The sequence below is a fragment of the Andrena cerasifolii genome, chromosome 14 (assembly GCF_050908995.1).
Source record: "Andrena cerasifolii isolate SP2316 chromosome 14, iyAndCera1_principal, whole genome shotgun sequence".
NCBI classification, from domain to species: domain Eukaryota; kingdom Metazoa; phylum Arthropoda; class Insecta; order Hymenoptera; family Andrenidae; genus Andrena; species Andrena cerasifolii.
In genome coordinates, this window is record NC_135131.1 from 7752757 (window position 1) to 7770459 (window position 17703).

General features: G+C 46.8%; 1 protein-coding gene and 1 long non-coding RNA gene across 10 annotated transcripts in view; one reads left to right on the forward strand and one right to left on the reverse strand.

The window, feature by feature from the left end:
* LOC143376405 (uncharacterized) overlaps positions 1 to 17703 on the reverse strand; it is a 67640-nt gene that overhangs the window by 28003 nt on the left and 21934 nt on the right. Inside the window, exon 5 of one of the 9 annotated variants that reach the window (XM_076826696.1) lies at positions 4399 to 7317. The exons of 6 other annotated variants lie outside the window; for them this stretch is intronic. In XM_076826696.1, coding sequence (XP_076682811.1) covers positions 7112 to 7317 — 206 coding nt within the window. In that variant the 3' untranslated portion in view covers positions 4399 to 7111. Of the gene's footprint in view, positions 1 to 4398; positions 7318 to 8554; positions 13236 to 13259; positions 15306 to 17703 lie in introns of those variants that run through there. 2 more of the 9 variants (XM_076826691.1, XM_076826689.1) reach the window with 2 other exon arrangements.
* Positions 2330 to 4252, forward strand: LOC143376406 (uncharacterized). The gene is made up of 3 exons (XR_013087087.1): positions 2330 to 2620; positions 3280 to 3448; positions 3512 to 4252. It is a non-coding gene; the product is annotated as an uncharacterized LOC143376406 (long non-coding RNA).

The window sequence follows — 17703 nt, forward strand, 5'->3', positions numbered from 1 at the left end:
CTAGATTCGTCACTGCCCGAGATATGCCTGATCCCGCCACTGATCCCGACCACGTGTTACCGACTGCTACAGTTACAACCCTTCGAGTTATCATTTCTATTGCCCTTACGATACCACAGGACTTTGATTAACCGTTCGAGCTGAATATTATCCTACTATAAAATGCTCTGCTAAGGATTTCCTCTGCATTTATCGTGTTTTAGTCTCAAATAGAGAAGCTAGCCCCCCTCTCCTCGGTCAGCACAGCCGTTTCTCTTGTACACGGCCGATCTATCGCGATTTACTTTGGAATTCTACTCGGTCCGATCGTTGCGCTCCTCAGAGAGCACTCCATTATGGTTTCACAAATTACGAGAGCAATCTACTTCGGCGCTGATCTGATTCAGATACCTCGGCCCTTATTACGGAGGCTATATTCGTTCAGCGTGTCCGCGCGTCGACAAGGTTCGATCTTACTTAGAACGTGTTAATCGCCCCGATGACGCGACCCTTCCCTTACCACGCGAATGACTAAGCAACGACAATAATATATTATCACACGATTAAACAGAACACTCTGTACAATTGGGATCAAGTGCAGCACACATTTACTTTGGCGCAGAGCTTCGGTTAAAAGGCCGTTCAAACTTCAAACCAGTGCAACGAACAGAAGTGAATGCATGGCGGGTGACGTGTACAAGTTTTATTTACAAGTTCTGTGCATAGGCAAAAGCGAGCTCTCCAAAGATTAATTCGGACCTGTTGTTACGGTTACGCTCCATCATCCAAATAGGACCAGAAGTGAAACGCGCGTCGATCGTTAGTGCGGCCAAGCAGCGATTTTCAGCTTTCCAAGTTCCTCGAAGATGTCTCGAATAGTATGTACAAGTGCGCGCAGGGACCTTGAAGTATGGGATAAGAACCGGATTAGAGCAACGCGTAACGGAGCACTCTCTAAGCTCAGTACACGCTAATGGCTCTCCTAACAACAAACTGGTTAACATAATTGCGAATATCCCAACCTGGCGATACACAGAACACCTCTGGGCACCTATCAGGCTCGTTCCTTCGTTTCAAACTTTAGCATTCCTTTCCTCTCCGCCACCGCGAAATGTATCGACAGAATCTACCCATAAAATATTTCCTCGGGAGCAGCATCGAACGAACCGGCAACTACTTATTGAACGCGCATCGATAGAAAGCGTATTATTAATCGTCGACTGGGTGTACCGAGGCGCGAGTGGTGACGGAATCGAGTGGTACTGTGAGTATTATCGAAACCACGCGAAACAAGTTTTGAATACTGCACGAGTGTTTACGGCTTAAGGGAATGATAAATGCGCGCGTAATTGGGATCGAACCGTAATGGAATAATGGTCGAACCTTATACGAGCGTCTCGAAAAATGATGAAACTACTTGCAAGCGGAAGTGGAGCTTGGCCAAAAGTGTTCAAACTATATCCGAACACTTGGACAGGCCTTGGATAATATATAGGCTGATCTAAAAATGAGCTCGAGGAATTTCAGGATATATACTGTTTGCAAAAATGAACGAATCTCTAAATTCGCGTTGGTCTGCGAATCAACCCTGTCGAAATAAGTAACTTTGATTTTCATGTATTTAATATTTCTTTTTGCGATATATTCTTTGCAATCACTGACATTACTATTGTAGAACAAAGTTCACGTTCTTATAATAACAGGACTGATTCTCGGATCGTTTCAACGATTCACTCTACATTATAAGGTTCGAATACTCCTGAAAGATTCGATATTTTTGGCTACGTCTGAGGTGCCTCTCGTTCGAGCTCCGGTATCGTCATAATAGAAATCGATCTCAGGAATACATTTGCACTGATTGCAAAAATCTGGATACAATTCTTCGTTAAAGATCAGTCGTCTAGTAAACCGAATCGTTCACCAGCTGAAATACATAATTCCTATCCCTGTCTTCAACATTTGCGAACTTGCCTCTCCCCCCCCCCCCCCCCACACACCCCGCGTAAATAGAAGTGCGAGAGAAATAATAATACCTAAACTTTTCTCTGCCCTGAACAATTGATTTCTCGATTGCGACACAATCGCCATTCCAAGCCCACGCGACCCGACCACAATTCAAGTAATAATCCCGCCCCTGAACAAAGGCGATGCCATCTGCGCGAAACGTATCAGACTTGTGCAATCAGCCCATGCTTCGGACGGAGTAATTATCTTCACGAATGCGATTCGATTCGACCGGAACGATGATGCTGAACTGTTGAATTAACTTGTACTCGGAGTATATTTGCTCCCATCGCTAGCCACTAGCGGAACGGAAGTTTCATTCGAGGTGTTCTATGATCTGTAAAAATGGAGTCCTGCGAAAGGAGACGAGAAGAGAGAGAAAGAGAGAGAGAGAGAGAGAGAGAGAGAGAGAGAGAGAGGAGAGAGAGAGAGAGAAAGGGTGAAATCATCCGAGGGACCGATCGATGTTCTCTCAAAGACTTAAATGGTTCGCGCTGCGTGGATGCATGTAGTTCAAGGTGCGTGTACCTGTGTCGATAACGAGAACGAGGTATCTTTTTATTTTCATCACTCCAAGGGGGAACAAGCTTCCTCGACTAGCGCTCGAGATAACAGTGGTAGAGACTCCATTTTAATAGTAAGTATCCCAAAGCATGTCTCAGTATGTGTATGCATATATGCACGAACGTGCTTGCGCGCGCCTAGGTACCTCGAGTTTGTCTACGAGCGCAGGCGTACGTATGTGTGTGCCTGTGTATGTGTGGGTAAATACGTGTACGTTGTCAAGTATCTGTACTCTCGATAGAACGTGTCGACGTATCGATCAACATCTGCGCTCACGCTACCTTCAGTTCCTCGATTAACGTGCAATTTGAAGAATATTTGCGTGATATGTTAGGCACTAGGCTCCTCCCGGTGGAAGGTAAAAGGTCATTTCAGTGAGTTCCGATCGATGAGCCCCGAAGGGCAGGGCGAAGGGAGCGAAAAGGGGGGGAGGGCGTGAGGGGCAGCAGGGCTGGGAGTGGTTGGGAACGTTAGGCAAAAAGGGGTGCCTCGGCCGCCGGCTCAAAAGACGTTAAAACTTCTGACGTCCCGCAGCTGGTTCGATTTTCAATAAAATCTGATTTCCGGCAGAGTCCCGTGCGCTTTTATTTCGAGGGATCTTCAAAGGTAGCGGGGGAGCAGCCTGCACACCCGGGTTACAGGGTTTAACCGTCGACCCGCCGACGACGTCGCGTTCGCTGCAAGAGAACTTTGTACAACGCTCCTTTACACATTTATGTATATACTGTACAGACACCGGGCTGCCCCGTAACAACCCCCGCAACACGGAGAGGAGGCGATTCTTCGTAGAAAAAGAAGGCAAAAGTATGCCTACGTGGAGCAGAAATTTCTCGCGCGGCGCTCTGTTTCGAGAAAATGGACCCTGAGAATCCGTGCAGAAGGATAAACGTACTGACTTTAGGTAATAAACTGTCTTGTTGAACCGTACATTTTGCGGGAACCTAAGAAATTCTTGGTATTTTAGGAGCTCCCAATCCTCTTTTTAGTTCATACAGCTATTAAAAATCATTTACTAGAAGTATGATCTCGTGGATTTTCACGAAAAATAACTATTAATACTGTGCAACGCCTCTCGAAGTTATCGCGAGCATTCACGAACTCGTCTCGCACTCGACGGATTTCAAAATCAATTGTCCCCAAAACGAGCGTCTATACGAATAAAAAGTCCATTCCACGATTTCGATGTACCTCCTTCAAGTAGAATCGCCTGCTTACCGGATGTACCACCCATCATAGGACATCTTGCACACAAAACTGGTAAGTACAAAAGAGTATACCATTGGTTAGTAAAGGATTCTTCGGTTAGATATGTTAGATTCACCGATGGGAATGCGTTAGCGTGAGTTACTGTTAACGGTTACATTGCGTGTGTGCCTCTCTCAGGATGAACGACAAAGGCAGATACACAGTTCATCTCGTAAATACACAAATAGGAAGAACGACAGACAATGAAATAGAGAATGAGCCAAAGAGAGAGAGAGAGAGAGATATATATAGATATGAGATTAATAGACATTGAAAACGGAGAGGAGAAGCATCTGTTTCAAGAAGAGTTTCCACTCTCCAAAGGTAAACGAGAATCTCCTCTTTTTCCAGACAAAACATGGCTTTTTCCCGTAAACGTGACTGCGCTACCGTTCGCCTCACGGTCCACCGAAAGAACAACTTCCGCGCGTGTATCAGCAGCGCGGCGCGTCGAAGCGCATCGACCACGAAGCACCCCTCTTTTTCGTGTCTCTTTATTCCACCCCTTTCCCAAAAATAGCCCCGACTCGAGGTGTTTTGCAACGGTATCGAGCGACAATTCCCGTCAGCGATAAAATACAGACACACCCGTGGCCCCACGGTGGATTGGATTGCAGCATAAGTATTTATTTCACAAATCTGGTCATCAGTACAAAAATATTACAATATATATATAAATATATATATAAATATATTTAAAAAAAATTTCTTGTTTGTTTCATTCGATTCCTCGTCGCTTATCCATACCTAGTTATTATATATATATCTATATAGGATTTTTAATTGCTAGGTACATTAAGTGTAATTGTTAGGTCCTCCAGAAGCGGTTAATTTAAATACCTTACGATACTTGGCATTAATCTACGCTGGTGCAGACAGTCAGGCGTATATGGCACGTTCAGTTTTTGTTCTCCTTTTTTTTTTTTTTTTTTTTTTGAACCCTCGTTTGTCGAACAGGTCAGGAAAAGAGGCGGAGCACTTGCGCGGCGCGAACAGGCGCGGTTTGCGACGGTCGACGATGGGTGGCGTGCCGGATTTAACAACGGACGGTGTAACTTCGGTCGAGAGGAAAAGTCGTTCACGAGGGATCGATCGCCGTATCGACTGTGGAACGACGTCGGCGTTCACGGTCCACGCGGCGACTGTAAAACTTCCGAAGATTCGTTATAGAGATTCCATCCGAAGCAGCAACGCTGGGACCATTCGGTACCAAGCGGTTCCTAGCCGAAGACATTCAACGCGTCGGAGTGAACAATGTATGTAAAACGGCGGCTCGCTCGGCACACGCTTCGTTCGCGCGATACGAAATTCGGTGTTACGTCAGAGCGATACCATTGAAACGGGAACGATTTCACTTAGGAAAAATCGCCGAGGCGTTCCGGAATTTTCAGAAAATTTCGCAGCTGTTTGAACGTAACCAATGAATCTCCGACACCGATGCTTTCAGCGGCCAGCTTCGTACTGCGAACGCTTCCGCCGTTATTTCAAATTGAAACGCTCTACAGAAGACTGGGGTGCGGTGCGAGCACTCTCCGCACCGCCTAGACGAGATCAAAACGGCGATGCGAGGGTTTAATCGCGCGGAGAATCAGGGCGAATGTGCTTCCTAAACCAGGCCAAAGTCCCTTTCACCCTAAGCTACCGATGATGCAGGTGCACGCGTGCCTCCTCCAGAAGCGCGTTCCGGCGGATCGATCGGTATGGGAAAGAAGTATGGAGCGGCAAATCGAGCCGAAAACGGAGAACTGGCACGCCCAAGGGCTGGCCAACCGAGCCACCTTCCGAAACGATCCATAGCTTCCGAGCTGGCGTTGTGGCTATCGCCGCTTTCGCCAGCTGTATTAGCTAATCAAGCCGATTGCAACTTCGAAGCGGTCCGTTTCGAATAAACGGTTCCCGGCGAGATCATTCGACCTCCATCTCCGTTTCATCCTTTGTCTCGCAGAACCTATCCCCAGTGGCTCCGAGGCACGTAAAAATTCCAGTGTGCATCGAAATGTTCGCCTCGTGGCGATCGTTTCTGCGAATAAACGACATTACGGGGGAAGAAGATATCGAGAGGCCCAGAAGATACTTTCTACCCGGCGATGCTGCGACCCGCGGAGCTCGGTGTCGCCAAAGTTCGATTACTTTGCAGGGTTATAATTATACCTCCCGAGAAAGAGAGAATGATCAACCGAAGTGCTGCTTTTCCGTAACGCTTTCCAACGTATTTATACGTTCCAGCGGTGGAAGTCATACACGAAAATAGAAAGAGTGCCTTGAAAGAGATGCTCTTGGAATCGAGACAGAAGCGAGGGACTCTAACGCGTGTCTATCCAGAGGTACTGGCTTTGGGGCTGAATTTTCTGCAACTTGAGGGAATGGCTAGTGTGGTATGCGTGTTTCTGTAAAGTATGCTACGCAGGCATTAACCGTGCGTTTAGATGAAAGATACTAGATAGGAGTAACTATTACAGAGGTAGCACATTGCTGTATGGCTAGGTGATGAATGATCGTGAGGATTAGGATGGGTGTCTTTAAGTCATTGCTGCGCGTCGTCACGCAACTACAAATATAGTGGCGAGTTTTAGACTGATAAGGGTTGATCACGACCAGGACGAGCAATTTTTGGATGGAAATGAGTTTGGCATGTAGGAATTGATGGGTGTCAATAGCTGCTTTTCAAGTTTGAGACTTTAAGAGACGACGTCTGCTATTGGATACTTTTGAATTTTACTTAGAAAGAACGAGCAACGAAATGTTGTTCCGTATTCTGAAAATTACTCTGTAAGGTTCAACGTAACACGCTAAGTAGTATGAAATAAAATGAAATAAGGGAAACGTAGACGATACTACCCTTCACAGAGATGTGAAGCCACTTACACTGATATAATTTTTAAGGTGAACCTATTAAGAACACCACCCTGTAACCACTGAAGAAAACCACAATTAGTACCTCGCGCCCCAAAAGATATAGCGTTCACTTGAGTGAACATCAGCCTAATCACGGCAGCTTTGCCAGACGCAACCCCCCAAGTACATTTCTTCCACCCGCAACAAGCTCTAACTCGAATATCACCGCCAAATGATTTGGAAACGTATCATTAGAATCCGTTCCCCCTTCGACGACGGTGAACCATTAGCGGCTAACAATGGAAAAATGGTTGACACGCATCGACCACTGCATCTGAATACCGACTTCCATCCAAGAGAGACGGGTCCAGGTCGTGACCTACCCTTCTGAGCGTGATCTTACGGGATGCCGTCGGTTGCTGACCGACTTGCCACAATGGAGGGCAGCTGTGCAGTTGAGAGAACGACATAGAACCGTCCCCAGTTATCCGGACAAACATATCGTACTGATGGCCCGCACACCACCACCACCAGTACGCCACACCACCACCGCCCGTTCTCCCCTGCACGAGCATTCCGCGGCTCGGAAAGTTGCAAGGGCGGAGGCATCCAGCAGGGCAGCTGGAACCCCTGCTGCCTGACCTTGCGGGGCAACCCCCTCTCTCATCAGTGAGACACCACTGGCCAACACTGTAACAGAGAGAGAGCGAGAGAGAGAGACAGAGAGAGAGAGAGAGAAAGAGGGAAATTGGGGTGGAAGTTGATTAGCGTGCGAGGGAAAACGAAAAGGACAGAGGGATCCCTTTCAGAGCTTAACAACGGCGCGATCTTTGCAACGCGAAACCCGACAGTTGCATACACCGACATCGATCATCGCGTTTGCGTTTCCACGCAACTGTGCCGCGGAAATTAAAAGGAGAGCGAGAGTGAGAACGAGAGGAAGAGAGAGTATGAAGCAGTAAGAAAAATGGAGAAACTAGGATAAAGATGGTCGGTGAGAGTAACACTACATGTGTCCCGACCCCTCTCTCCCTCTTCCCTCTGTACTCCGCCGATGCATTCGGCTTCCCCTAACGTGCACGCATGGGGAGGCCAACCCCAGCGTCGTGTACGTGTGTGGATTCAACGGAACGGCCGTGCAACTGCCGTAGAAACTGTTTCGGGAGGCTATAGTTCGGTGACGATTCCCTCCGACTCTCCGCATCGCGCGAGCAAACCCCCATGGATGCTTTCCCCTCGTTGGAAAACCAGGTGACACGGTACGCTCGCGCCAGGGCGAGGATCTGAGGCACAATAGGTCGGCGCGCGACTATCAGTTACGAGGAAATAAAGATTGAAGGGCGACTGACGGACCAGTCACCTCGCCCCCCTGGGTGAAAAGTAACAGCAGAGAACTCGCGGCTGGTGAACCACGTAAAGTTACGCTCACCGATCCAGCTACTCGCGAACATGAATTAAGGAGATACATATTCATTCAAGTAACTTCTGGGCAACCCGTTAGCATTTAACGGTCCCGAAAATATCCCGCTGCAGTTCCGTTCTCTGCCACAACCTGCACGGGACTCGAAACGTACGGCGATACGCTAAAAATAATCCCACCTTCTCACGTGCACGGAATCTATAAATTTTCCGCGATACTTTCGAAAGCATGCCCCGCATAACGTATCATTTCGCCTAAGCCAGTGGATCCGGGCGGGCAGGAGTCAATAACTAACGCTGATTGATCGCGCGCAGCCCGCCTGAGCGGGAAGAACGACACGCTCGAGGCTTTACGCGAATGGGCAAACAAAAGGGGCAGAGGAGTTTGAATATAACGACTGTTGGACACACTGCGTGCTATGTGTCTCGTAACGGACAACTATGATTTTCCATGAAAAAGAACTGCATGGTGAATGAGTTATAACATTTGTTGGAACGATGCTTTATCTTGGGGAAAATCAATTTTTAATTCTGAAGGAATAGTGTTTAGCCTGAGGACGTGGTTCTACGATTCCATTTTATTCCAGTATTCTTCGAATGTATGACCATAAAGTGTTGATTGAAAAAATACGTGTGCGAATGTGTAGCAATTGAATAGCAATAGCGAAGTAGATAATCCTGATAAACTTCTCACCGAAGAAATTTATTCTTTGTAAGAAGATTCGCCTGGTCTATGCAGAATCTAACACAAGCCTAAATAGCACTCGAGCACGTGGCTGTAGAGGCGAGGCCAAAGAAGACAAGCCTTGAGTTCCTCGGTGGATTTGAATTGTGCGTTTAAATCTGAATTTCATATTGTCCGTGCATTTTAGTGCGCAAACATTTAGTTTGAACAAACGTGCTGGTCGAAATGCGACGTTCGAATAATGCTCGTCGTCTGAATAATTCGAGATTCAAATGACGCGGAATTCTAAAGGGATTAACAGCTATTAAATAGTGTATTAAGCATGGGGAAATTATTATCGAGAACATGGCGACGACTCGAAGCTGGAATGAAACAGGTGCGCGCATTAAATCGCTGAACGCGGAAGGATGCAGCAATTTAATCAGCGTGTCTAGGATAACTTTTTCAATCCAGTTCCGAGGGATAGTCCGTTATCTACTGCATTTAATCTAGATGCGCCCGAATTCTACGCCGCTAAATCGAACTGCTAATTGTCCAGACACTCTCAGCAAGCTACTGGTCCGTAACTCAGAGGAGCCACGCTTCAGGAATACGGCTGGAAAAATACACACATGCTCGAAGAAGTTTTACGAAAAGTTTCTGAATGGCAGAAAAATCCCGAGGATATACTGGCCGCAGCCACCAGGAATAATTGCCGCGCGGGGATCTCGGGAGCTCGCGAAACTCGGTCACTCGGATGTCCATGCCGTCGCGACTGTTCCGGGAAAACAACCACGCGAACGAAACAAACTCTGTCGCGCCTGTACAGGGGACGTATCTCGCGATTGTCTCTCGTTACAGGTAAAACCGAAAAGGTTACAAGGTCGCAGGAGCGAGGCACAAAAGGAGAGACCCAGCTAGGCGAGGCTAGGCTCTGAAGTGTTTCCTGATGTCCTAGCTCGCTGGGTGCTTACGATGAATCACGCCGAGGAACAGGCTACTTTTGCGAGGATCGAGTTGCTCGCAACTTCTGACGAGCTGGCTGTCTCGCAGACACGCGACGTTTAGTTTCGAGGCGAGTTGAAGAACGAGCCACAGGAGCTCTTCTCCTCCATTGGCTAAGCTAGCGGAGTTTAAAGGAAGCGCGGGCACGCTCGAGGACGAAAGGCGAAAGCCTCTTGTCGCGTGCTCGAGAAAACGAAACTCTTTGCAGCGGGGTACGCCTCCGCTTGGTGATCCTCTTATTGAGGACCTCCGCCGACTCGTACTCCGATCGTTCATCCGTGAAGCACGGCCCTGTAATAAGGGCGAGAAGATATGCCTTTAAGGAGCTTATCACGGAAAGGACCTTCCGCCTCCCGCCCACGAGTTTCTTGGTCTAGTACTCTAGTACATTACCCCTTTTGCCAGACCGACGAGGAACTCTCTCTCTCTCTCTCTCTGACCCTCTTCGCCCCCAACCCCTTACTCGAGAATATTAAACAACCGATAGCCCCGCGAACCGTCGAGAGCTATAATACGCCGTTTCGTCCTCGAAGCCGCTTTGTTCGAGATCGATAGACGCTATCCCGCGCGGCTGCTGGTTTGCACGAGGAGACCAAAGAAGTGATTTTCGAGGCGGAAGTAATAGTATCGGGGATGAACGGTCGAGCGAACAACGCTGGAGACGATGGAAATGGGTGTCGATCGGAAGGAAAAAATCGACCACGGCTAAGAACGTTTGTTGGTGGTGAATGACTTGCGTAATTGGGGCCACGGAAGCGTTATACTCCGCCGCGGAAATCCGACAGGCGAGCCTGTCGCGCTGGCTCCCGGTGCAACGGAATTTTATTGGTGGATACGCTAATGTGCAACGCGAATGGGGTGGACGTTGAAAATGGAGAACGTCTAGCGGTTAGGTACCGGCATTTGTCGCTAAACTCGGGATGATGTTTCGCGGACTGCGAACTAAGTCTGTTATTAGACCCGAGTGAGTAGGATGCGTTACTTTTTAACGGAATGGGTAGAAATGGGCAAGGCGTATCTGGCATTACTAGAATCCCGCGCTGAAGAATTTCGGACACGGTAGCAGTTCGGTTAAGTTCGTCGTTTCAGGTAATACAGAAAGATGTTTGGATGGAACTGCGGGTCTGTTTGGCCAAAGTATTTAGCCAAACTCTGAAACCGTGTTACGCTAAATGGAAATGGAAATGGGAATGGAAAACTGTGTCGTGTAAATCTGGTACACGAATCTACCATTTCGATGCGGCGTCGCTCGAAATTCGACGTTAAGGAAAGTGTGTCAGTCGAGTCTTTGACTTTTAGTATGCTTCCTTAAAAAAATGATGGATTTGCCTCGTGTGTGTAAGCTCGAATGGTTGCACCTTGAAAAAGAAATCGAACAAATGAGATTAATATTTCGCACAGCTTCTGCAATGTCTATCTTGGTATTTCCTGTCATACACAATATCGTGACGCTAAGGAAAAGCTTGGATGACCCACGACATCGTGACCCTAAAAGTGATAAACTCTTGAATATATATGTAACGTCATACAACAGTCAACCAACGTATATTGGAAACGGTGTTTACACTGCAGCAAAATCTACCGTACCGCATAAAGGAATGAATGAACGATAAACTTCTTTTTCATACAAACATTCAGATTCAAGATTACCTCGACATCGTATCGACAAAAAAAGCTATCCCAACCAATTTGACGTATTGGAAAAGTAAGACTTGCGAAGATCAAAAGAAACGCATTTCCCTCGAACAATTTCTATCGCACGATGACGGATAAATAAGCTGTTGAAGGTGGTAGTTTAGGGGGGCCCTGGCTACATACCTAACAAGCTGCCAACCAGGAAGACGCAAGAAAAATAGAAAGGAGCTACGACAGCTCCCGAAGGAGATCGATCGGCTACGGGCGCAAGATGCGTGGAAAAAGAATAATTACGTTAATGAAGGGAGCCCGATGTAATTAAATGCAACGGGGGGCGGGAGGGGCGGAGCAGATGGACCGTGTCTTCGTCACGGGCGGGTGGAAAACGACGGAACGCTTTTTATCGTTAATCGTGAAACGCCCTTTGACCGGGAGGAGAACGGTCGCAAAGTCGCGTAAGACTAATTTCCATTTGGCTTCTACCGGCGTCGTTGCTCTACTAATGCACGAACCCACCGATTCCCTGCGCCGTTAAAGGCCGACGGAGGAGTTGCGGCGCGAAGTAGCTGGTTCTAGTCGAGATGTGACAACGTGTCTCGCCTGATGACGCCCAGGTGTAGGGAAGAGATTCTCCCTCGCCGAGCGTCGCGAGAAATTCATGAAATTAATCAAGGTGTCTGGCGAATGGTCAATCAAAGCGGAGCAGAAGGCGACGTGCCACTTCAATTAACCGACATTACGATTCACTTTTTTCTTTCACACGGTGAACGACTTTTCCTTAAGAGTTCTCTCATTGGTTTTTGATTATATCGGTTCTCGGTATCGTTACTAAATATTGGTATAAATTCCGGCACGCTTGTCCGTCCCAAAATCCGCATATCTGCCGCGAGAAGAGATCGATACGGGTATCGGGACACCGCGTTTCCTTCGATTTAATAAGTACAGAATCACGGGGCCGAACACGGTGGGGCCGTGTTCCTCGGTCGCCCCGTCGTAAAAGCTTCGTAATTCGCGACCGTATTGCGTGACTAGCATCGCCGTTCGAGCGAAAGAAGCGTCCGTTCCCGCATGCTTTACGCGCCCTACGTTTCTCGTGGATTATAACTTATAACGACCACGTTTTCACCGTGAATTGCTGTCGAACGAAGGAAAGTGCCAGCGAAACGATTGTCGAAGGTCAGTCGCGTGACGCAAACGAAGTGCGAAAGAAGAGCGACCTCTGACCGCGTGCGACGATATTCATACGAGCGATCTAAAGAAACAAGAAGCGTTCAAGAATTCGAGAGCGTAACGAGTGAAGGGTGAAATGTTGTCCCTAGTGAGTGACTTTATTGCATCTTAAACATAAACCCTCCAATCGGTTTTCTTCGACCTTATAACATTAAAGGGCAAGCTGTGAAAAACGCTCTCCTTCCTGTTCGAATGAAACTAAAAAGGTAAGGGTGAAGTGTACGGCGAGATCTCGGTGGCGATCGCACGACTCCCTTTACGCGTTCCAACGACCACCGCAAACTCTTGACAGCTTCTTGCCTACGCCCCGCGGGTAAAACTGACGAAAGTAGAAGATAAAAGCGGAGAGAAGCAAGCTCAAGTTTGCAAGGGTTGCCAGTAGACTTCTGCGGTATTTATATCTCGGGGTGTTTCTGTTTTATGTGACCCTTCAAATTATCCAGGCGGGTCCTACGGCAACCGCACAGGGGGCAGACGTAATTGCCCGGATTGTGGGTCAAGTAATGATTCTTTGCGTTCGACACGACCCGACCGCATATTTTGCATTTGCTAGTGTACGTGTACGGCAACTTTTCGAAATAGTCCGACAGATTAACTTTCTCAATGTACGTAAGCGGCGCGCACTCAGTGCCCTGAGGTGTTAAAAGTGTCGTATCTGCAAATAGAGAAAAGGCGTGTGTGAAAAACGGCCATCAACGGGGTGATTCAATTGGCGCTCGGCCTGCTCTCCCCCGAGCTCTCTCTTTTCTATTCGCTTTGATCGGATTCACTGCAAGGGAAGGGTTTTTACCACCCGACACATACAGGAGCGGCAGTGTGCGCGCACTAGCGTCGCCAGAAAGATCGATGCTCGATTATTAGATGTCATGCACTGTCGATAGAAGAAGGGAACCGTGTCGCGCGCCCGTTACACATTACACGGGGCGTATATTATATCCGTAGTTTTTTATTATATTATATTATATATATATATATATTTGCATGTGTAAAATATATATATATATCGATTATCGATTATTGAATAGTCGAGTATTGTACTTAAAAAGGAAAGGCACCATAAAAAAACCCCCTCTATGAAAAATCTGTTCTTGCAACAGCCTTCGGGCTACAGAGACTAGTTCATCATGACTATTTTAGAGCCTCGCCGGCCCACAAGAGAATCAGTTTTATACTCAGTCTTCGACGTCTTTCACAACCTACGGTATAAATATTAATAATAATATAATATATGATCTATTAAATATGCATATAAATAGTTTTCGCTTAATACTGATCTCCTCCACCTGCGGAACAGGACTGGCATGTACCTATGCGTATATATGTATATATTACGAGATACAGGTTTTGATCGTACACCGGGCATGGAACTGGACGAAATGCTCCAACGGTACACACACACACACACACACACAGCGTCTCGTTACTTGCTAACGAAACTGTAGGAGCAATTTCGAGGGGAATTTCCTCGCGGTTGGAAATCATCATCCCCCCGAAAAGCATAGAACGCGCCGTGCACGTTTAAACGTTCGAAGTATCTCTCTCTCTTATGCAAATCTAATCAAAGGCAATATCTCGAGGTTTCTTGCCGGGCGAAATTCTGTGGCAGAAATGAATGTCTGAGCTGCGGAGGCGCGGTAAAACTCAGTTCCATGCGCCGCGTATATTAACAGCGACCGCGAATTTCGGGGCGGAACCGTTCCGTTCCGTTCCGTTCCGTCCAGTTTCCGTGCCGTGTAAGTAACACTTGGAAACCGTGATTTCGCGTTGCTCGACAGAAAAAGGTACTGCTTCGTCGCGCGTACGCGACGATATCATCTGCTGGAGGTAGTCTACGAACACTATCAGACTTTATTTTTTTATTCTATTTTTTTTTCTCTTTCTTTCATTTGTACTCGAAGCACTCCGACGTGAGATCTCTAGCTGATCGACTCTACGAGCGTAGGGCAGCTAGCGGTAGGTAGCCTCTAATTCTTCAACCGAGGCGCGGACCGAACACTTATCTCGCAAGTAAAGGAAAGTAAAACCCTTAAAAGTAATTAGAATGTAGAGACGTACGACAATAAATAGTTTTTTTTTTTGATGGATTCGTTATGAGAATAATTTAAACGAAGAATACGACGATTAAAAGTAAACCGAGTGGACTAGCTCGGCGAAGTGATGAATGCCGAGTTACAAAACTGACCCGACGAACAGTAGATTAACACTAATCTTGTCCTCCCTGCGTCACGGAACGCGAGAGCAACGAACACCGCGGCAATTTCTCGGTTCAGCATCCTCTTTCGATGTCCCGCACGCACTATACACATCCATGTGCATTCCCCTCCGTGAAAAGGTTCCGCTAAAACCTTAGACTATAGACGGCCTGGCCCCGCGTTTTACTCTCCGCCGTTCGCGTGCGTGCAGGATACGTTCTAGGTGAGGTAAGCTGGTTCCGATTTCGCTAGAAAGTGCTTGTGCTCTAAACGCATGAACGGCGATATCAACGATCCCTCTCGTATTCCGTGCTTCAACTTAATATGCCTTTTCAGATTATCCGATCTCGTTAACGATATCATGCAGATCTGGCACTGATATTTATCGGGGAAATGCGATTTCATGTGCTTTTTTATGTTCGCTACGCTCTTGCCGCAGAGCTTACAACACTCCGTGGCGAGGCCCGGGGGCTCTAACTTATTCTGACTGTCTTTACTTATATCCTTCTCTTTTTTGCAAGTTCCTGATGTTCCTGGAATATACAAGATCATCCCGTTTCAATGTATAACTTTTAGTTGGATGCCACTCTGATTACCGACAATCTCTACCAGACTCATCATAAGATACAAGACGTAATAATATAAAGGAAACGTGTAATACACCGTTCAGAGAAAAAGTCACACTCTACGTCAAGTCAAAGAGTTGCAGAAAAGAGGGGATTCTCTCAAGTCAAATTACGTTCTCCAATCAGAAATTACGAAGGTATAGAGTCTCAGAAGCACCGCACTCGGTGGAAATATATATATATGTGTACTCTATCTATGTCAGATGCCTACTCGTAACAAAACCAATTTAAACGTCAAATCACGTAAAGAAAAGAATAAGCGCACACCTACTGGTCTCATCACTGTCAAGAGTACAAATAAACGCAAAAGCTAGCACAAAACATGTCGTCACACAACCGAAAGGAACAAATCAACAAGATGTAGAATAGAACAGAAGCAAAAGAATGAAGGGGGGGAGCGAGAGAGTGAGAGAGAAAGAAGACCGACAATAAAAAAAAAAAGAATAGAAGAAAAGAAGATGAAGACGAAAAGATAGTTATCGTTAAAAGAATCAACGCAAGCGGAAGAACCACTGATGAAGAGAACTGCTGACAGTGTAATACTTTCCTCGAGCGAACGCTCGTATTCGTAGGATCGGGGGTGAAAAAAGCGATTCGAGTTATCCGAAAAGTTCATCCTACCGCTATTCCTCTTTCATCGACGTAGCTCCATACAAGAGACCCATACGCACGGATTACACGCGGAAACGTCGGGATCTGGCGCAACGTTGCCTACAGCAGACGGACTCGGTTCTTTGTCCATGACGAGCAACGACGGCTCTCGAGTCAACGATCATGAACGATGAACGATGACGACGACGACGACGACAACGACGATTTTCAACGAGATCGAGCGCCAACAGGTTCGGAAAAGTTTCAGACGGACGCCGTCGCGTTAGCAACAGAATCCCCCTTTTTTTTTTGTTCTTTTTCCTCGCTACTGACGCCACGACGAGCATACCCTTGAGACACTCTCGACGAGAGCCGCCTCAAGAGTAATCGTTGCTACCAGCAGAAACGATCGCGTTATGTCACTCTTCTTGCCATCGGATCCGGTGACGTCCGTACCGATCCGTGCGATCGTTTACGTAACGCACGCGAGGCGCTGAATTTCGTTACTATAGTATCTTTCCGTTTGCTCGTGTACATGTATGTCTATGCCTATGTCCTTCTGTTATGTGCGGGCGATTGTGCCTCTATGGGTGTACTCGTGGGTCGAGAGAGGAACAAAAAAAAAGAGAAACAGCGCAAGAGAGTCACGTGAGAACGTAATAGTAAAGATCGGTTCTGGCGCGGTGATATATGTAAAGATGTGGTGGAATAAAATAAAAGGTATTTTGTAAGAGGACAGAGAGAAACAGTGTGTAAAAGAAAGGACATGCACAGAGAATCCCGCTGTAGTGATGTATATATACATACATATACATATACATATATATGTATATACGTTCCGTTTACAGAGTTACACCGTGATTTATAATCTACATGTGACACACGTATATACATGTTCTGCCACGCGGGCAACGCATTCACACACACGCGTGTCGCACTGCCGGACGATTCCGTTATAGTATGTATACTCTGTCACGCATCATACACCGACCCACCGATGTGTATGTATATGTATAGGGTAGCAAAAACAGAAACGCAACACATACGGGATACCACGTACTCGCAATCATCGGTCACACACCGTCTCAAATTCAGCCAAACAGGGAGTACTGTCCATTTGCTGATACTAACAAAATTACTGCCCTCCACTTTTCCGATACCATTTTGCCCAAACCATCGTATTTGTTAGATACTCCTATACGTGTATATTAAACACACACTTACGGGTCTGTAACTACCACAGTGAACATAGCAAATGCACGATACCATCACCACAACACCAAGGATATATATATATATATATACATATATGTATATATATATGTAAATTGTGTCGTATACCCATATATATATACAAGCACACACTGCCCATGTATGCATATATGTATATACATACACATACAGGACATACATCCATCCAACAAGAAAGTTGTTCGTGTTTTCTAAAGAGTAGTTACCACTCACTACGCTTGCCAGACTCGGAAATAGAGGGATGCTCGCTTCGTACGCCTATGTACGACTCGACGCGCAAAAATCCTTGCAAACGTGCATGCACATCTCCCTCGATTTCTTAGATATCACGTATTTCCCCCGCTGCTCCGTTAACGGCCGTCGAAAGCCGCATCGGGCACTTGTTGATCCGCGGATGACAACCCGCGAACAATCGCGGGAAAAACCGATTACCGGCGGCTGTATGCGTTACTTGTTGCGTCGC